Source organism: Panthera pardus, unplaced genomic scaffold (genome assembly GCF_024362965.1).
Source record: "Panthera pardus isolate Hobbes unplaced genomic scaffold, ASM2436296v1 HiC_scaffold_11, whole genome shotgun sequence".
Classification (NCBI taxonomy): domain Eukaryota; kingdom Metazoa; phylum Chordata; class Mammalia; order Carnivora; family Felidae; genus Panthera; species Panthera pardus.
This window is the reverse complement of record NW_026526666.1, coordinates 84,277,346-84,296,498: the sequence shown is the minus strand read 5'-3', so window position 1 is coordinate 84,296,498 and position 19,153 is coordinate 84,277,346. Positions and strand designations below refer to the sequence as shown.

General features: G+C 58.2%; 1 protein-coding gene across 4 annotated transcripts in view; it reads left to right on the top strand.

The window, feature by feature from the left end:
* Nucleotides 1-19,153, top strand: part of COL16A1 (collagen type XVI alpha 1 chain) — a 49,636-nt gene that overhangs the window by 3,682 nt on the left and 26,801 nt on the right. For all 4 annotated transcript variants that reach the window (XM_053898396.1, XM_019429850.2, XM_019429849.2 and 1 more), the window contains exons 3-40: nt 331-405; nt 515-632; nt 1,500-1,623; nt 1,958-2,224; nt 2,849-2,929; nt 3,097-3,222; nt 4,012-4,065; nt 4,366-4,392; nt 4,928-4,963; nt 5,986-6,012; nt 7,128-7,190; nt 7,462-7,503; nt 7,611-7,655; nt 7,754-7,789; nt 8,185-8,247; nt 8,600-8,644; nt 8,730-8,825; nt 9,006-9,044; nt 9,524-9,568; nt 9,730-9,765; nt 10,251-10,361; nt 10,770-10,805; nt 11,033-11,068; nt 11,146-11,256; nt 11,617-11,661; nt 13,438-13,473; nt 13,633-13,677; nt 13,997-14,128; nt 14,906-14,941; nt 15,144-15,251; nt 15,573-15,695; nt 15,803-15,856; nt 16,056-16,097; nt 16,424-16,459; nt 16,551-16,604; nt 16,776-16,844; nt 18,927-18,971; nt 19,063-19,089. In XM_053898396.1, coding sequence (XP_053754371.1) covers nt 331-405; nt 515-632; nt 1,500-1,623; nt 1,958-2,224; nt 2,849-2,929; nt 3,097-3,222; nt 4,012-4,065; nt 4,366-4,392; nt 4,928-4,963; nt 5,986-6,012; nt 7,128-7,190; nt 7,462-7,503; nt 7,611-7,655; nt 7,754-7,789; nt 8,185-8,247; nt 8,600-8,644; nt 8,730-8,825; nt 9,006-9,044; nt 9,524-9,568; nt 9,730-9,765; nt 10,251-10,361; nt 10,770-10,805; nt 11,033-11,068; nt 11,146-11,256; nt 11,617-11,661; nt 13,438-13,473; nt 13,633-13,677; nt 13,997-14,128; nt 14,906-14,941; nt 15,144-15,251; nt 15,573-15,695; nt 15,803-15,856; nt 16,056-16,097; nt 16,424-16,459; nt 16,551-16,604; nt 16,776-16,844; nt 18,927-18,971; nt 19,063-19,089 — 2,591 coding nt within the window. The remainder of the gene's footprint in view (nt 1-330; nt 406-514; nt 633-1,499; nt 1,624-1,957; nt 2,225-2,848; nt 2,930-3,096; nt 3,223-4,011; nt 4,066-4,365; nt 4,393-4,927; nt 4,964-5,985; nt 6,013-7,127; nt 7,191-7,461; nt 7,504-7,610; nt 7,656-7,753; nt 7,790-8,184; nt 8,248-8,599; nt 8,645-8,729; nt 8,826-9,005; nt 9,045-9,523; nt 9,569-9,729; nt 9,766-10,250; nt 10,362-10,769; nt 10,806-11,032; nt 11,069-11,145; nt 11,257-11,616; nt 11,662-13,437; nt 13,474-13,632; nt 13,678-13,996; nt 14,129-14,905; nt 14,942-15,143; nt 15,252-15,572; nt 15,696-15,802; nt 15,857-16,055; nt 16,098-16,423; nt 16,460-16,550; nt 16,605-16,775; nt 16,845-18,926; nt 18,972-19,062; nt 19,090-19,153) is intronic.

The following is a 19,153-nucleotide window of genomic DNA, read 5'->3' as shown; positions in this document are numbered from 1 at the left end:
GAGCTTCTTTTGCTCTTTCTCTTGCTGACCTGCCTCCTGAAATCTCGGGGGTTTGGGTTCCGGGAGTTCTCGTCCTGCTCTGCTGTGAAATCAGTGGCCCTGAGCCCAGCCTCAATCTCTGGGCCTCGGTCTTCCCATCTGTATACTGGGGGTCCTCCTGGCTCCCGGGATAGCCAGGGTCAGAAGGCAAGAGGTAAAAACAGCCCCGAGGCAGGGCCTGGTTAAAGGTCCAGAATGGGGACTTGCTTCTCTCCAGCTTTCCCAAAGGCCTGGCTGTACAGCCACCTCAGCCAGAGCTTGATGAGTGCCCCACTGCCAACTGTCTTCCAGGTGAGCAGTGCCCACCTTCATACCAGGAAGGACTCAGGTTAGAACACAGAAGCCATGTATCGACCAACGTGACTGGTGAGTGCCCATCTCGTTCAGCCGTCCCTCCTCTACGTCTTCCTGGAGTGGCTGTTACCCCTTCCTCACCTGCCCAGCTGAGCTCTTCATCTGGTGTCTCCCCCCAAAGGCTTTAATCTCATCCGCCGACTCAACCTCATGAAAACATCTGCCATCAAGAAGATCCGCAACCCCAAGGGGCCCCTCATCCTGCGACTGGGGGCAGCCCCCCTCACCCAGCCCATGCGGTAAAGGCCCCAGTGTGACCACTGGGAATCAATGCTCCCCAGCAACTCTGGACGTGGGGGCCTGAACCCAGAGGCCCCTGTGGGTCATTTTATCCCACCCTTTGCCAGGGGTCGACCTGGTCTCCACCCCCCGGGGGCTTACAAGATAGGCACAGAGGAGATGCCTGGCAGGCCCACCCTCTCCTCTGTCCCTCCCCTCTTTCTGGCTAGCAGTCAGGGGACAGGTCTGTACCCTAAGGGCACTGTGAGGACTCTAGGATGTGTGTGGGAACCTGGCAAGAGCTGTGTGTGTGTGTGTGTGTGTGTGTGCCCACACACACCTACATGTGCCCACATGTGAAGTTCAAATTCCTACAAGTCTCAGGGAGGTCTGGCCCCTTCTTCCCTCTCCAGCCTTATCTTCCAAAATGGCCCTCTTTCTTTCTTTCTGCTCTCGTCGGGCTGCATGCTTTTTAGCTTTCTCCAAAACCTCTTCTCCTAGGCCAGCCCCGGTTATTCTGGATTCCAGGGCATCCTGGATTCTTTGGAAGAACTTAAGTACAACTGTAATGAAATGGTGACATGGCCATCCTGGGGAGTCTGTGTTTAGGGCCCTACCTCTCCCCACCCCGTCATCAGACTTGAAGGCTCCGCGAGGGCAGGCACCTTCTCTGTGTTTTCACCACTGTTATCCCCGGCAGCCAGACCCACCTGGCACATAGTAGGCACCCAATAGCTGTCGGTAGAGTGACATGCCCATGGCTGTGTCGGTTTGGAGGAGGGGGCCGGTGCGTGTCCCACACAGGTTCGGCGGTCCTGAGGGCCCAGGGTGGGCAGCAGCTGGCCTCTCACCTGAGCCTCAGGGTCCCCTCCCTGCTCTACCCCCAGACGAGTATTCCCTCGGGGCCTCCCTGATGAGTTTGCCCTGGTGCTGACACTATTGCTGAAGAAACACACCCGCCAGAACACGTGGTATTTATTTCAAGTGACCGATGGAGACGGGTACCCACAGGTGAGCCGGACCCCCCCGCCCCGCCCCCCCCCCCCCCCCCCCCCCATGGATCTTGGGGCATCTAGCATGACAGTCCGGCCCAGCCTCTGACCCAGCTTGTGAATTCTGGGGCCTCTCTGCTCCATCCCGGCGCCCACCCTCCAGGCTAGCCCTGCCCCAGCGACACCTATGCCTTTCTTTCAGGGCGAACTGCTCTGTGACCCCCACCAGCTTCCTTCTCTCTCTGGGCTCCAGTTTCCCCTCCCGTGAAATGACCTTGAGGGCCCCGAATTTTGCCATACTGGGGACTCTGGGGCTCTGATTCTCTGTCCTTTCCTTGTTCAATTCCGCACAGATTTCCCTGGAAGTCAACAGCCAAGAGCGGAGCCTGGAGCTCCGGGCCCGCGGCCAAGATGGTGACTTTGTGTCCTGCATCTTCCCGGTGCCCCAGCTCTTTGACCTGCGCTGGCACAAGCTGGTGCTGAGTGTGGCTGGACGCGTGGCCTCCGTGCATGTGGACTGCACTTCAGCCTCCTCTCGGCCTCTGGGGCCCCGGCGACCCATGCGGCCTGTGGGCCATGTCTTTCTGGGCTTGGATGCCGAGCAGGGGAAACCCATTTCGGTGAGTGCGAGGTCGGGCTCTGGCCTCTGCTCCCGCCTTCTGGGAGCCTGAGTGAGCTCCCGGGAATCCGCATCTGACCAGGTCCGTCCCTTGCTCAGAATCCTCTCGTGGTTCCCCACTGCCCTCCAGATGCAGCCTAAACATATTAACCTCGCATGCAAGGCCCTTCATGATCTGGTCCCTAGAAATGTCTATGGTATTATCTTCCTTTATATCTCTCCATACTGTTTGCTCTGGTCAGTTCCTTCCTAGCTGGACATCTCACCTATTACTTCCCCACCCCCGCATCTTTGTCTTTGCTGTCACCTCCCCCCCGGAATGCTTTTCCGTGCAGACCCATCTGCGGAATATCTACTGGCCCTTCAAGGCCCAGCTTAAATGGAACCTCCTCCGCCTTGTTCCTCTGGGCCAAAGTGAACTTTCCTCCTTCCTCTCCCTCTTTCCTGCGTGTGCGGTTCCATTTTGCTTTTGGTGACCGCCATATTCTTGATGGTCTCTCCAGGTGAGACCGGAAGGTCTCTGAGGGCTAATCCTGGGGTGGAGCCATCTCTGTGCCTCCCTGGCAGCCAGGACACTGAGCTATTTGGTAAAATGAAGTGAAACTGACTTGTGTGTCCCCTGCAGTTTGACCTTCAGCAGGCACACATCTACTGCGACCCAGAGCTTGTGCTGGAGGAGGGATGCTGTGAGATTTTACCCGGAGGGGTGAGTGGCCCAGCTCCAGCCCAGCTGGGAGGGTTTGGGGCACTTCCCAGGGGCTAGTGTGCTACAGATGGGGAACCAGGGAGGGGATGCGTTGAAATCTTAGGATGAGAGGGTGAGGGGCAATCTGACTTCTGTACTGACCCCAGCCCTTCCCCTGTGCTGGACAGTGTCCCCCAGAGACCTCCAAGGCCCGCCGGGATACCCAGAGCAATGAGCTCATTGAGATCAATCCACAGACCGAAGGCAAGGTCTACACTCGCTGCTTCTGCCTGGAGGAGCCTCAAAACAGCAAGGTAGGTGGACAGGTACCTGTGGCACCTACCACAGGTAGGTACAAGTGGGACTCTCCTCCCCTGACCTGACTGAGGTCCAGCACTGGGTTCAGTTGTTCCCAGGGTAGGGAGGGCACCGTAAGTCCCGCCTATCTATGAACTACCCCTATAGGATTCAAGGAAGCAGAGAGCCCACTGCGTGAACCTGTGCCTACCTGCCTTTTGGCATTGAGGGATGTATCCATCTAGCTCTGCCACTACCCAACCCCTCACTGATGCCACCCCAGACCCTCCTGGTGAGGTCAGGACCAGGCTTGCACCCAGAGGCAGTTTCTCCAGGACAGGGGTACCCGGGATCAGAGGCCCGGCCATACTGCTTCCCTCGGGGCTTGCTCGCTGTCCTGGGCCCAGCCCCAGCCACTGCCAGGCTGGTTCTACACCCCAGCACCATGGCCAGCTGCCCTACCACTCTCAGGTTCTTTAGGGTGGCAGGGAAGCCCAGTTCCTCCCTTAGCCCCACCCCCAGGCTGGGCAGCCTCCCTGCCCGCTGGGCATCGTGCCCAGCCTTTGGCTGCAGGAACACAGGATCCCATTGATTCATGGTCTTGTTTTCTCCGACATCACGTGGGTGGGGGGAAAAGGAGGGGGCAGCCTGTGGGAGTGCCAGGGGCCTGAGCAGGCTCTTGATGCCTTGGGAAGTGCCCGCTGAGGGGGTACCTGGGGCCCATGCCCCTACCTGTGTGCCCCTTTCCAGCAAGGGCCCCTGCACTGCCCCCTCTTCAACAGTTCCTGTTTGCTCTCTCTGCCCAGGTGGATGCCCAGCTGACAGGAAGCATCAGCCAGAAGGCAGAAAGGGGAACAAAGGTAGAGACAGTGGGTATAGGGGGAGGAGTTCACGGAGTCCTCGGTCTGCTCTCCGCGCCCTCTGTAAACCCCTTGACTAAGCCACTCTACTCCCACATTCTTTCCACCTGCCCCCACTCCTGGACAGAGCTTAGGATGTATAGGAGCCAGCTCTGGGAAGGAAGGATGACTGGGGGCGAGACAGACAGTAACTGGCACTGTGTAGGGCACCCGCTCCTGGCAGTTCTTGGGTAGGAGTGTTGGAAGCAGTGCTTCGTACCCTCTGCTTCCTGCCCATTACCATGCCCTCCCTCTTCCCAGGCCCGTCAGGAGACAGCGGCCGATGAGGTAAGCCTCCCATCTAGACTGGCAAAGAGGAGGTGCCAGCATGAACCCTTTGGACAAGGCGCTGGGGCACTGGAGGCTGGGCGTAGGGGTTTGGGAGGACTACATAGCTCCCAGCATTCCTTCGGGGCTCAATGCTGGGCCCTGTCCGCCTGCTGCCTCTCTCCTTGGGTGGGGGGTGGGCTTAGTCCTGGACACTCCTGCTGTGTGGGCAGCAAGTGGCCATATGCATCGCGGGAAGAGTCCGGGCCTTGGCTACGGGACCCCAGATCCTGGGCCTCACCCTGCCCCCCACACGTGGTGTGACCCAGATCGCACTGCTCTTCCTCTCTGGGCTACAGTGAGAAATGGCTCTGGGTTGCTGGGAGTTGGGAGATGAGGCTTGTTTGGTAGGATTCCCATCTTCCTGCTCCCTTGGACTTCACACAGGACACACGTGATGTTCTGTGTGCTTGCTGTGTGTAAGCAGGGGAATGGGGTGGTGAGGGCTGGTCCCAAGCTCTCAGAACTGACCTCCTGGCCCATTCTTCCCTTGCAGTGCCCACCCTGTGTCCATGGTACCCGGGAGAGCAATGTGAGTGAATAGAGGGTGTGCAGGGTGGGGTGGGCGGGGGCTGGGAGTGGGTTAGAGGTTGGCCTGGTAGCTTCCTGGTTAAGCACAAGGGGGTCTTTGTGCTCTTATCACACCGCCTCCCTGCCCATCCCCCAGAGCTGGCCTTGACGCCCACCCCAGCCCCACCAAGGGCTGCACGGAAGGAAGCCTCACGGCTTGTGATCTGGGCAATGCACTGGGGACAGGGTGGTGACTGGTGGGATCAGGACCTTGGTTGATGATCCCAGCTTTCCGTTCCCCCACGAGGACTCAGGGCCGTTCTGCTTGAAGGCTTCCCACATCACCTTGGAGGCCTCGAGAAGGGGAAGGCTGACTCAGGGTGACACAGCCCAGCACTGGTGCCCAAACACATGTTGACTCCGGACCCCCCTCCTATCCCTCTCTAGCTGGCTCTGGTCCAGCCTCCCTCTGGGGGTCTAGAAAGACAAGGGAGAGGGGCTCAGTGAGAGCACAGCTGGTACCCAACTGTGCTTCCTCTGTGGGTAGCGTGAGTCATTACTTTCCCACGGCCTGACATCCTGAATTGACGTACCACGTTGGTCCACGAATGGCATAATCCCGGCTGCCCTTGGCTCCAAGCCCCCTGACCTCGGGGGACATCAGGAAGTACCCCCTCTGCTGCCTGGCCTTCTTTCCATCTAGCCCCCCACCAAATCTGGTGAGGCTGATGGTCCCCAGGTATGCAGGAGTTACCATGGCAACCGCGCAGCTGTGCAATCCTAACAACTAGGGGGTGGAGCTAGCCAAAGTCAGGCAGTTTAGAGAAGGTAGGTTAGACCCCTCTGCAAGTCTGACAGCCTTGGGATATAAAGTCGGCATGGTGCTTGGCCTGGGAGGCAGAGCAGGGGCTGGAATTCAGGCTGTTGTTGGTCCAGCCTCAATGCTCTGTGGCCCTCGCTTCATTGCTTGCCTTCTCTGTGCCCTCGGTCTTCTTTCCATCGCTGCGGTATAATGTTCTCTTTGCCTCCCCACCCCCCATCCAGGTCACAACTGGTCCTTCTGGACCCAAGGTGAGTCCAAGATGGGGAACAGGACACTCTTGCCCTCTTTGGCGGTCCCAGCCTGTCTCACAGCATGTGACCCTGTGGCTGTGTGTTTATATTAGGGCTACCCAACCCTATGTGTGTGGGAGGTGAGTGTGTGTGTGTGTGTGTGTGTGTGTTGGAGAGAGTAGGGGGTTGTGCACGTGTGTAAGGATGTGATGAGCTCCCCTTTTCTGGCTCCTCCTGGCATCGGGCTTTGGGCCTCACTTGGGCACACGTTGCCTCCCTGCCTCCTCAAGCATCCAGTGGGGACAGGTCCTGTCATTTTGCTTCAGAAAACACTGAGTGAGACCCAGCTGTGCCCCTGTGTGGGACTGGGGGTGTCAGGGTGATCGTGTGGGGGTCTGGCGACGTGCTTCCTGGGACACATGTTCTCCTGTGCGTGGCCCGCTGTGATGGGGAGAGCGAGCCCGTGTGCCCGTGGGCCCGACAGCCCCGTGCGGCTTGTGAGCGACGGGACAGGCCGTGCACGCGTGAAGGTGCGACAGCGTGTTGGTGCGAGCCGGAGAGTATGTCGCACAACTTCCGGGGGCCGCCTTCGTGTGAGGGCCCAGTGAGTGCCAGGCCCCGCGCTGAGCACCTGGCCTGTGGTGTCATGTTCCGTCCTTGCCACGGCCCCCTGAATCCCTTTTTGTCGTTAAAGACCCTAAGGCTCAGAGAGGTGACTTGCGACTTGCCCTGAGTCACGTGCCAGCAGGTGGCGGGGGCAGGACTTGAACCGAGGGGGCCTGACTCTCGCCATCACCGGCTCTGTCACTCTACGTGTGCGTGTCCACGCACATGCGTCCACGTGGCCCCGGGCGGGCTGCGTGCGAGCTTGCGTGCTTGAGTAGGGGCGTGGGGGGAGTACCCTCTGTGTGAGACTCTAGATTTGCCAAATATAGCCTCTTGGGGTGGGAGGGCCATATGGACGAATGCATATGGAATCCATATGCTGCGTGCACGGTTGGGGGTTGGGGGGTAGTGTGCTCACTTACACACCCTTGTGTGGTCGATGTGTAGAGAATTCAGACTGGGAGAGCTTCCTCAAGTCTCCCGTGTGGTCCCTCTGGTCCCAGCCCCCGATTTGATCTCGTCCACAGGGAGGGAGAGGTGAGCGAGGCCTTCCTGGCCCATCAGGCCCCAAGGGAGAGAAGGGAGCCCGGGTAAGTGCCCCAGCCGGGCCCACCGCGGGGGCCCTCCCCGGCTGTGCCCTGAGGCCGGGCTGGCGTGTGAACCGTCCCAACCGCTCAGCCAAAAAACCCTGCAGCCCAGCCCACACGGGGGCTGAGGGGTCGGGTCTTTCTAGGAGTTAGTATGGGGAAACGTCTAGTTTTTAGGGGTCCTTAGAAAAATGACTGCTGGGACTGCGGGATTCTTGAGCCCATCCTTCTCAGAACAGGGTCCCACCCCTGATCCCTTGTTCCGTACCCACAGGGCAGTGACTGTGTCCGGATCTCCCCGGATGCCCCGCTTCAGGTAAGACCTGGAGGCAAGGCCTACTTCAAGACCACTATGGGGTCAGCCCCCGGGGAAGGCCACAGGGTGACCCTGGGACCCTCTCAACACCTTATCTCCCTGCTCAGTGTGCAGAAGGCCCGAAGGGAGAGAAGGGAGAGTCAGGAGCCTTGGTGAGTGTGGGACCAGGGATAGGGCAGGGCAGTGGGGTTCTGGCCCAGCCTCGACCGCCTTCCCTCACCCGTTCTTTTGTGTCCCCGCCTTATCTCAGGGACCCTCGGGACTTCCGGGCTCTACAGGCCAGAAGGTAATAGGCGTGGATTTGGAGGGGTGGGTGGCAGGGAGGTGCGTGGGCCTTGTAGACTTGAGGAAAGAGATGTCTGGAATCTTCTCAGAGGAGGGAGGGCACCATCCCTATGGAAGGCACAGAGCTGGCACTACTCACTCTCCCTCCCAGTCACCCTGTCCTGTCCAAGTTCCCACCAGACCCAGAGGGCAATGCCATAGACTCCCTGAGAGTGGCCTGGCTGGTTTGAAAGTTCTTTCTGTCGTCTACTTTCCTGTAGTGACTGAAGCCATTCCGTCTCAGGGGAGGCAGAGACCAGGGGCCTAGAAGGCAACTGTCCTTCCTCCAGCTAGAGCTGCTCTGGTTCTTCTGGCCCCTTCTTTCAACCCCAGTCACTTTGCCTTTTCCTTCCCTAGGGCCAGAAAGGCGAGAAGGGAGACGGAGGCGTTAAGGGCTCGCCGGGAAAGCCAGGCCGAGATGTACGATGCTGGGGACCCTTCCTCACCACAACCCCGTGTCTCTCAGTGAAATGCTGGATTTTGCCATCAGAACCCAGCCTGCTAGCCTTGCTCCCCAGAAAGGGGGAGGCTGTGCCCCAGAAAGCAGAGCAAAGAGGGGAGAAAAGGACCTGAACCCAGGAGCCCTGGCTCCCAGCCTAAGAGCCCCTGATCTCTAATGCCCAGAGGTTGACCTCTGATGACCTTGGGACACAGGGATGGAGTCTGGCTTTGGAGAGGGACACTGAGGGTGGGCAGGTAGGTGTGGCCTCTTCTCAGCAGGGCTGCTGCCTCAGGGCCTCAGGCTTTTCTTCCACCTTCCCCGACCCCACAGGGCCGGCCAGGGGAGATCTGCGTCATGGGGCCCAAAGGGCAGAAGGTGAGTTGTGGGTATCTGTGGGATGGAGAGTGGGAGATGGGGCTGGGGCGGCGGCTCTCTCATACCTGCCTTGTGTCTGTGCCAGGGAGACCCTGGCTTTGTTGGGCCTGAGGGACTGGCAGGAGAGCCTGGGCCCCCTGGCCTCCCTGGGGCCCCTGGGATAGGACTTCCTGGGACCCCGGTGAGTACTTCCTGCCCCTTCTGCTATTCTTTCCTCGGAGACCCTTCTGCTGCCTGGCCAGGGCTGGGGAGATAAGGCTCGGTCTGGGGGTCCTGGTTGAAAGGAGGGGGCTAGAGTTGGTCTTACTGTGATGTGGGGGCTCCCTAGGAAGCCTCTGGCTGATGCTCTTTCTGCCCTCAGGGGGACCCGGGTGGCCCGCCAGGCCCTAAGGGAGACAAGGTAAGCACAGGCAGGGTCAGGGGCGCTTGGGGGAGCTCCCTGCATGATGGAAGGAGAGAGGAGAGCGGTCCAGGGGCAGCAGGCATCCATGGGGGGCATGAGCCAGGCGTTCAGCTGAGGCTGGCTCAACTCAGCCAGGCCCCTCGGTGGGGAGTGTCCCCATCCCAGTGCTTGCTGACATGGGAGCTCTGGCCTGGGTTCCAGACATTGGGACAGATAGGCCTAAGTCTAGTAATGACCAGAGAGGCCTTAACTAGAGGGCTCGGGCTTATTTTAGGATCTTGTGCCCTGGAAATATCTGACTGTCTTGTCTGCTATGGTTCCTCTGGAGTCACCTAGATTCCTCTTGACCTGCTGTACCAGGGAAGGGGTATACAGGGGTATACAGAGGGAGTCTGAGAAAGGACTAAGTGGGGGAGGGGTGAATGGGCTGAGGTCATGGCCAGGAGCCTCCCCCTTAATACTTCTTCTGACCGCAGGGCAGCGCGGGGGTGCCAGGAAAGGAAGGTCCCGGTGGGAAACCTGTAAGTAAGCCCAGTCCGGTGGGGAAGGGGTGCTGTTGCCCACCATGCCCAGGGCTGCTCTACAAAGGCCTCCAGAGAGAGGGGGGCTAGGTCCTTGGGCCCTCTCTTGGCCTATCAGTCCCTCTGCCCGGCACTGATGTTCACTGCTTCTTCTCCAACAGGGGAAGCCAGGGGTGCCAGGGCTGAAGGGAGAGAAGGTGAGTCCCAGGCCGGGTTGCACCAGGGTATGGTGGGAGAGGGATCTCCTCTCTGAAGGCGACACTCTGAGCATCAGGGGTACTGGACCTTCTCTAGCAGACCCCATCTTTGTTCCTATGGTGTGTGCATAATTACTAAATCAAGAGCCTGGCTTGGGAGTTAGACAGCAGGGTTTGAATCCTGCCTCGGCCGCTCACATGGTTTATGAATGTGGCAAGTCAATTAGCTCCTCTGCGCCTAAGTTTCCACATCTGTAAATGGGACACAGTGGCTTCTCGTGGCTTATTGTGAGGATATCGTTTTGTGATGTCCAGGAACCGTAAGTGGAGTGAATGAGTCAGTTGAACAGAAGGCCCCTCCAGTGATCCCAGTGTCCACCTTGATGTTGGGGGTAGGGTGCCGGCACATCCAATGTCTAGGGCTCCTTGTCTTCCTCGGGGTCTCGTCCTCAACTTGTCTGCTCACGGTCTCTCCCTTCTGTTAGGGTGACCCCTGTGAGGTGTGCCCAACGCTGCCTGAAGGGTTCCAGAGTTTCGTAGGGCTCCCTGGAAAACCAGGGCCCAAGGGGGAACCAGGTGATCCTGCACCAGCCAAGGTGAGTGCCCAAGGGGGGGGCACCATTGAGGGGCACCACAAAAACCTGCAGGCGTGGTTATGAAGAGGAGTTGGGTACTTGGCAGAGGGACTGGGTACATCTCTTGGCCATAGAGAGATTGTGGGCAGAGGGTCCCTGCTCTTAGCTTGAGGGGAGGGGGGCTGAACCATAGAGTTTAGGGCTGGGCTAGAAGGTCCCCCACGTCTCCACAGCTACCTCCTAGGGTTCTTGAGGAGGCTCTAAGATGCCCTTCGGGCAAGCTGGGGTGGAGCCCACCCTTATAGTGAGTGAGGCTGGCCCCCCTCCTGGCGATTGGGGATTGGTTGGGGGTGGAGGAAGGGAGTGGGCTGGGGCGGGTTCGGGTCCTGGCCTTGACTCCCCACCCCACTCCCTCACACTTTCTTTCAGGAGGGCCTGAGATCTGCTGGATGGAAAGGTGATAGGGTAGGTACAGGAACTTTCCAGTGAGGTAGCTTAGCCTGGCCTGATTTCCTCCATCTATTACATGGGTTGATGAGCCCCGGCTCTGGGTGTTAATCTTGAACCCCATAGGACCCCTGGGTATTTGAAGGGTTTGTGGTATGTACCATTGCTGTCCTCGCATATGGCTAGGAAGTTTGGGGTGCCCCGACGTGCCCAGTCTCAGCCAATAAACCTTTTTTCCCCTGCAGGGAGACCCTGGCATCCAAGGTCCCAAAGGAGAGAAGGTAAAGGAACACTGGTCCCCTGGCTGCCCCCCTCTGACTCCTGGGAACCTTTCCAATTCTTTCACTTCCTTCCCCAGGGGGACTCCTGCTTGTCCTGCAGCTTAGCGGTAGGGGCCCAGCATCTTGGGCCCCCTACAGGGGCCAAAGGAGACATGGGCCTCCCTGGCTTCGGTTTGCCCGGCCTTCCGGTGAGTGACCAGCCCAGCTCAGTCCAGCCCATCTTTGCCACACTGGTGGCTTCCCTGGCTCCACAGGCCCCGAGTCTCAAGGCAGAGACCAGGAAGGAGGCCCTGAGGCAGGTGTCCCAGGCCTGCAGCCTGGTCTCTCCCTCCACCCCTATGCCGCCCCGGGTTGCTTGCCCCGGAGTTCCCTCTTAGAATCTCCAAGTGCCCGGCTGCATAACAGAAGTAACTGCCCAGCTACCGGTGGAGTTGTGGCATTCGTAATTCCAAGCTGGCCTTTCTCTTTCTGGGGGGACACTGGAACCATGGGGTTTTGCAGGGGTGGGAGTGGGAAGGTGCTCTAACTGTGACTTGGTTGTTTTTCAGGGGAAAGTTGGGGCTCCAGGGCCAACAGGGCTGAAAGGAGAGAAGGTGAGCTCTGGGTTAGCTGTCAGTGACGCCACGGTTTCTTGGCAGGGAGGCAGGGAACAGGGACGATACAGACGAGAGATCAAACTGTAAACCCACAGTGAAATAAATTCATCCGTGCTTTGCAGACTGGAGCCAATGAGCTTATTTGGAAGAGCCCTTGCCTTCTCCAAGAGAACTCCTTAGTGCTGTGTGTTTATTTTATTGATAATCTAAAACAATTAAGCACGTTTAAGACTACCTTTTAATAAAATAACAATATTTGCCTCTCCTTTACCACTTACGATGTGCCGGGCACCGTTCCAAGTGCTTAGGCACGTATTAACTTGTTTCATCCCCTAAAACCTTTCGGGGGAGCTACTCCATTATTGTCATTTTACGGATGAAGAATCAGAGGCATAGAAGGCCAAGTCAGTTACCCAAGGTCACATGGGTGTTCGGGTGTAGAACTGGGATCCGAGCCTAGGAATCTGGCTCCAGAGTCTGTAATCTTCGCTGCTCGGCTGGGTTACTCGATTTCAGTGCCCGTGTTCACATTTGTATTTATGATTGCGTTGGGGACAAATGACAGCGTTGAACTTATAATGCAGTGTTACCCAAATGAGGGCTTCCACGGGTGGATGCGTGTCCAAGCGCGAGAAATACCAAAATATATGTTCGGACTCTGCTCTGTCAGGCAAACCACACCCGTCATTTCTCAAGACGGGGCCCCTGTACCCTCACTTCACAGCTGCCTCCTCTTCTAGATTTCTCTGTCCCAGTAAATGACACGTCCCCAGCTCCTCAGATCCCAAACCTGCAGCAGCCTGGATCCCTGCCTTCCCCCACATCATCTCCCCCAGTCCTGCCAACAGGCATCTCTGTCAGCTTCCCCCGCTCCTCTCCACCTCTGTGAGCGCCACCGCCATCTGAGTCCCGACCAGTCTCACCCGGACTCTGGCGGCAGCCCCCCAGTCTGGCCTGCCTGTGGCCACCGTAGCTCATCCACAGCCCGTTTGCCACCCAGCAGCTAACATAACGTGCCCTTGCAAAAAGAACTCGGGTTTCATTATTTCCCTGCTTAAAATCCTTCATGATTGACTCTGTAGCAAAGTCCTGCTATGCTTAACAAGACCCTGGCCGGACCCTGCCTGCCTTTCCGGTTCTTCCGGCTCTCCTCTCCTCCGTTTCCAGGGCTGTGGATGTGCTGGCCTCCTTCCGCTCTGGAATCAGGAATGTCCCCACCTCTTAGATTCTGTACTCTCGTACGTTCTCCCTCTCTTCCCCCCTCCCCCTATTCTTTCACTGGATGGCCTTCTTCTCGTCTTTCTGATAATAATTGTGGTCAACACTTCTCCGACCACCCTGTCCAAAATGGCCTCCCTTGTGTCTGTGCCCTTCATAGCCCTCCTGGCTGTTTACACTTACTGTGACTTAAAAACTACTTTTTGTCCCCCACAAGTGTGTAAATTGCACAAGGTGTTTGGGCGTGCTGTTCACTGCGACCCACCAGCACCTTGCCCGGGGCACAGCCGTGTAGGCATCCAGTGAACAAATGAATGAGCTAATGATCTTCGTGTGCTGGGTGAGGGCTGTGTGCGGGGCTAGGATTCTGTGAAGTGAGCCTGGGGAGCATGCTGCAGACTCTCCTGGGGACCTTGGGGAAATCCCTGGCCTCAGTTTCCCTAGCCAGGAGATGAGAGGGGTAGTCTAGAGGTCCTAAGAGGCAACTTTTGTGGTTTGTGGCTGGGGACTGACCCAGCACCCTCTCTTTGACCCTTTGCTCTCTGCTTTGCACAGGGTAATTTTGGGGAGGCAGGGCCAGCTGGCCGGCCGGTAAGTGCTCTAGATACGACGGCTCTTGGGAAAAGGGCAAGACGGGAGGTGCTACCTACTACTGGGGGGGAAGACAGACCTGGACTGTGCCCCAGCATAGCCCAGGCAGGTGCTGGGCCTCACACATGGCCTCTTTTTTTTTTTTTTTTAATCACACAGGGTCCACCAGGGCCAGTGGGATCCACAGGCATCAAAGGGGAGAAGGTGAGTCTGGCGACACTCTCCCCTCTGCAGCCAGGGTGAACTTCCTAAACACACACTTATCTTGCTCTAATTCAATCCCCACAAGGCTCCCCACTGCCTGAGGGTAACATCTTACTCCTTAGCATGGCATTCAAGACCCTTGATGACTTGGCCCCACCTTCATTTCTTGCCTGTCCTCCCGCGATCTCTCCCGAGATATCCCTCTCTCCCGAGATATCCCTCGCTCAGCAGGGACGCTGTGTCAGGCCCGGCTCCGTTCCCCAGCCCCCGATTCCAGGCCCGGCCTGGTGTCCCCCAACCCTGTGTCCTCACTTGGCAGGGGGAGCCTTGTGAGCCATGCCCAGCCCTGTCCGAGCCTCAGGATGGGGACAGCTACGCGGTGGCCTTGCCTGGCCCTCCTGGAGAGAAGGGAGAGCCTGGGCCCCCGGGCTTTGGCTTGCCAGGGAAACAGGTGAGCTCCCAGGTTGCTGCAGGAGAGGCGCAAAAGAAGGGACGAACCCTGCCCGGGTCTTTTGGCTCCCTGGATGGTGGGGAGTAGGTGGGAGTCGATGGAAGGGTCGGTGCTTCTGTCCCCAGAGGATGCCTCAGCCCTTCATCCTGGGACCCGGCCTGGCAGGGCGTACGAAAGAAAGAGCACCAACTTGGGACCAGGCGGACCTGGGTTCAGATTCTAGCTCTGCCTTTCACTCACGCTTTGACTTGAACAAGTTACTGTTCTCCTCTCTGTGCCTCTGTTTCCTCTGCGTGGTGGTGTTGCAATCACCAACACCTAGGGCCTAGGAATCGCGTGTGTGAAGCACTTCGCGGCATACGATAGGTGTTCAGGATGACCCATGGCTACCACGGGACTGATTATTATTGTCCTCGCTCTACTGGTCACAGCGAGCACTGCCATAGCGTATGCTGGGTGCCACACACTGCTTCACACACGTTAGCTCATCTAATGTCACAAGGACTCTACAGGGTAGAAGCCAACGCCATTCTTAGCATTTCCCATTGACAGGTAAGGAAACCGAGTCACAGAGAGGCTAGGCAGCTTGCCGGGGGTCACCCAGACAGGACTCTGGCTCGGCTCCTCTCTTAATCTATCCAGCATTGCTTTGCTAGGACGAGAGAGGAGATTTTGGACTGTTTTGTGCCCTGTTGAGTTCCCTGGGTCTAACACGGTGCCAGACGCTTAGGGGTGTCCGCTATGAGTGAGTGGGTACTAGAAATGCTTTCTCCCCAGGGCAAGGCTGGAGAGCGTGGACCGAAGGGGAACAAGGTGAGAGAGCCTCGTGGGCACGGGTGGGCACCACCTCTCTGAGGCGCTTTCCACCTCCTTTTCCTGATCGCCCTGTGCCCGCTCTCCACTCCCTGGGCAGCCCCCAGGCGCCAGCAAAGGGCTCTGAGTGCCTTTAGTTCCCAAGAGGCAGTCTGCCCCCAGCTGGGCCACCTCTGCCCTCCTTGAAGCCTACTCCTTGCAGGGTGATGCTGGGAACCCTGGAGATCCTGGAGTGCCAGGCACCACGGGGCGGCCGGGACTGTCGGGAGAACCTGGTGTGCGGGGCCCCATGGGCCCGAAAGGAGAAAAGGTCAGTCGGGTAGGGGGGACTTTGTTGCCCGGACAAAAAGAAATGGGGCTGAGAGCTAATGAGGTGAAGGACTGCGGAGTCAGGCTGCGAGCCTCGCGGGGTACCGGAATCGCTGGGTGATGCCTCAGCTCTTCTGCAAGGCAGGGAGGGGAAGAGCAGGGAGGGTCGGGGCGTGTTTTGATTTCCCAGACCGAGGTGGGGGCAGTGGAGGGGCAGAGCTCTCAGAGGGGCGCAGGGACCCCCCCCTCTTTCCGGTGCCTCTTTCTGGCCTGCCTGTCAGCCCTGGCTCAAGGACTGCTGGGGGCGCCTCTCTCTGACCAGGGTGATGGCTGCACTGCCTGCCCCAGCCTGCAGGGGGCGGTGCCGAGCACGGCAGCACTGCCTGGGAAGCCCGGCCCCAAAGGAGAGCCGGGCCCAGAAGGTGTGGGCCGGCCTGGGAAACCGGTGAGTTCCGGCTACCTGCCCTCTGGTCTTTCCCTGCCTGAGCTTTGCCTTCTCTCCCACCTGCACCCTTTTCCCTGTGGGACCCATGGGCCACCTGTATCTTTTAGGGCCAGCCCGGTCTACCTGGAGTTCAAGGGCCCCCAGGACTGAAGGGCACCCAGGTAGGTGTGTGTACGGGGAGCCTGGGCTGCAGGTATGTGTGGTGAGGGCTGGGGGGTGTGGCATGGGCCTGGAGTGGGGAAGATCAGCCCCAGAGAAGGGAGAAGGTGGAGGTGCGGGGGTAAAGGAGAAGAGGCTGGGGAAGAGGCTATTCGGTGAGTGGGGAATCCCAAGCCAAGGTTTGTCCTTCTGTCTCTTCAGGGAGAGCCTGGACCTCCGGGAAGGGGAATCCAGGGGCCGCAGGTGAGTCTCTAGCCTTCCCTTGGCCTGCCTGCCCCCAGCCTCCCAACACTTCTATTAACCATCTGCCCACTCCTATCTGTCCCCCAAACTATGAGGCTCTGCCTGGCCTCCAGTGCTCAAGGGCACAGCTTTGGGAAGAAGAACTGGGCTGTAGCCCTGGCCTGTCATCACTCCTGCGGGGGACCTTGGCTTTGACCCCCGCCTCTCTGACCCTCACGGTCTTGCCGGGGAGCTCTCTTGAATTTGGGCTGGCAGATACCCCACCCCAGACCAGGTCTGCCAGTGGGGAAGGGCCAGTGGCCCAGTCTGTCTTTTCTAAATTGCAGGGGGAACCTGGAGTCCAGGGTTTGCCTGGCATTCAGGTACGTCTGCTTTTGGCCTAGAGGAGTCTGGCCGGGGAAAGGGGCCACTTTGGGCCAGGGGTTAAGGAACTGTGCTTCCCTCTGTCTGCAGGGGCTTCCGGGACCTCGGGGACCACCTGGCCCCACCGGAGAGAAAGGTGCCAAGGTGAGCCTCTGCTTCGTAGGGCGCTAGACCTGTGGTGCTTCTGAGTGCCCTGGCAGGGGGGACGGGGACATGGGAGTGAGTGATGCCCAACGGTGGGCCACCCAACACCTGGTCTGATGCGTCTCACCTGCCCGATTGCCGCTGTTAGCCTCTGTGCTCTCTCTTCTGCAGGGGTCTCCAGGGCTGAAAGGAGCTGCTGGGCCGATGGGGCCCCCTGGTGCCAGTGTCTCTGGGCCTCGGGTAAGGGTCCTGTCTGTGCTCTGTGCTGGAGGCCCTGTTGGGGCTGGGCTGGTGCTGCTGGGAAGAGGGCACAGGGCTGACTGACCGGGCCCCACAGCGTGGGGAAGGGGAGGAGAGAGGCCCAGCCTCCGAGAAGGAAAACCACACTGTCTAGAGGGGAGGGCACCTGAATGACATCACTGATCACCACCATTTCTGGAGCAGTGACTGCGCTGAGGCCTTGTGCTGGGCTCTAAAGCAAGAGAGATTCACTTAAACCTCACAACAGCCCTATGAGGGACTGGCTATCATTGTTCCCCGGAAGGCCAGAGAATGAGCAGGCAGTCAGGACTTGAACCCAGGTCTGTCTGACTCAAAGCCCATATGTTAACTCACCCACCCCACTTCAAAGCCTGGTCCTTGGGGGCTCATCTAAATGGGTGCTGCCCCACTGAGCTGTCCACAATGATAGAAATGTTCTATTCTGCCCTGCCCGAGAGGGTAGCCGGTAGCCACGTGGTTTTCAAGCGCTCGAAATGTGGCTAGTGTGACCGAGGAGTTAAAGTTTACATTTCATTTCATTTCAATTCATTTAAATTTTAAATAAGCACATGTGGCTATTGGCTACCATACTGGCCAGCACAGATCTGTCTAGACCAACCTCATTATCCTTAAAGACCTCTCTTTATTTCTCTCCCACCCACGATTCCCATGTTTTATTTATTTATTTTTTTAATGCTTATTTATTTCTGAGAGAGAGAGAGAGAGACAGAGTGTGAGCAGGGGAGGGGCAGAGAAAGAGGGAGACACAGAATTCGAGGCAGGATCCAGGCTCCGAGCTGTCAGCCCAGAGCCCCACGCGGGGCTCGAACTCACGAACCATGAGATCACGACCTGAGCCGAAGTCGGACGCTTAACTGACTGAGCCACCCAGGCGCCCCTCATTCCCATGTTTTAAAAGATGTGCCTATTGAACAAATTGCACAGATTAAGTAATAATAAATGCCTTTCCTTATTTTCATTCGTCAAATACCTGTATAATAGTCAGCGTCTACTCCACATGAACCCACTAGAATTTTACGAGATGGTATAATTCTAGCCTAAATCAAAGCAGTGCTACCTTTCAGCCAGGCTGTGCCATGCCAGGTCGTGGGCAAATGTGTAATTTCTCTTGGGTCTCTGGGAATGTTGAAAACAGCCCAGTGAAAGATATCTCTCCTATGTTTATGGATCCCCAGAGAAATTCCAGTTCCGGTTTGGCAATATCACTGATGGGGTCCTCTTGAGGGTGCCCTGAAGCCCAGAGGGGCCAGGGACTCGCCCACATCCGTGCAACCAGTCTGTGTCGCCCAGACACAGGGTCCCTGGCTGTTCCAGGGAGCCCCTGGGTAAAGGCGGAGGTGAAAGTGAAGGCAGTCCCGATTCTCGTGGAGTTGCGAGTCCCGTGTGTGAAGGTGGCATGTCCCACAGGAAGGCAGCCATCAGAATGCCCCTGAACAGCCAGGCAGACTTCTCCAGATCTTCTTCCCTCGGGCTGAACCCCAGCCGGGAGGCCCCCCCAGTCCCAGCCCCACACACCGTGCAAGTTGTGTGACCTTAGGCCAGTGACAGCCTTTCAGAGTCTTCAAATCCTTGGTGACAAACTAAGGGCAGAAATTCCCATCTCCTGCTAAGTCATCTGAGATGACCTTGGTGATGGAACGTGTGGCGAGCACTAAAGGGGGAGAGAGAGGGCGTCAGCAGGGACTTTGGGCCGCATATAGCTGGGTGCAGTGATTCTGGGTGGGTCTATTACAAAGTTTCTTTAAACCTCAGTTTTCTCACCTGGAAAACAGAACGGTACCGTCCTGCAGGGATGGGAGTGGGGATCCCACTCTGTTCTCCGACCGGTGCTGGGCCCCGTGTCTGACCCCCCGAAGGTGCTCAGGAAATGCCAGTCTTTCTCCTTCTTTCTCTCCTTGTCTCCTACGCCAGAGTCCCCTCCTCTAGGACACAGGCACTGGGGTGCAGGCTTCTGCTTGTCCCGTTGCCCTCCCCTGCCGGTGGGCCACATGGCCGGCTGCTGTCCTGGCTCGCCACTGACCATGGGCTCTCTCCCCTCAGGGCCCTGATGGGCAGCAAGGACTTCCAGGAGCCAGAGGGATTCCAGTGAGTACAGTGCCTCAGGGCGGCAGGAAGCCCCAGCAGGTCTCGCCTCCACACCCCTATCTACTCACCTCACTGTGTTTCTTCCCTGCAGGGTGAAAAGGGACCTCAGGGAGAGAAGGTAAGTCCCCAGGCCCTGTGGCCAATACCGTGGAGAAATAAACAACCCCTATAGCCCCACCCCG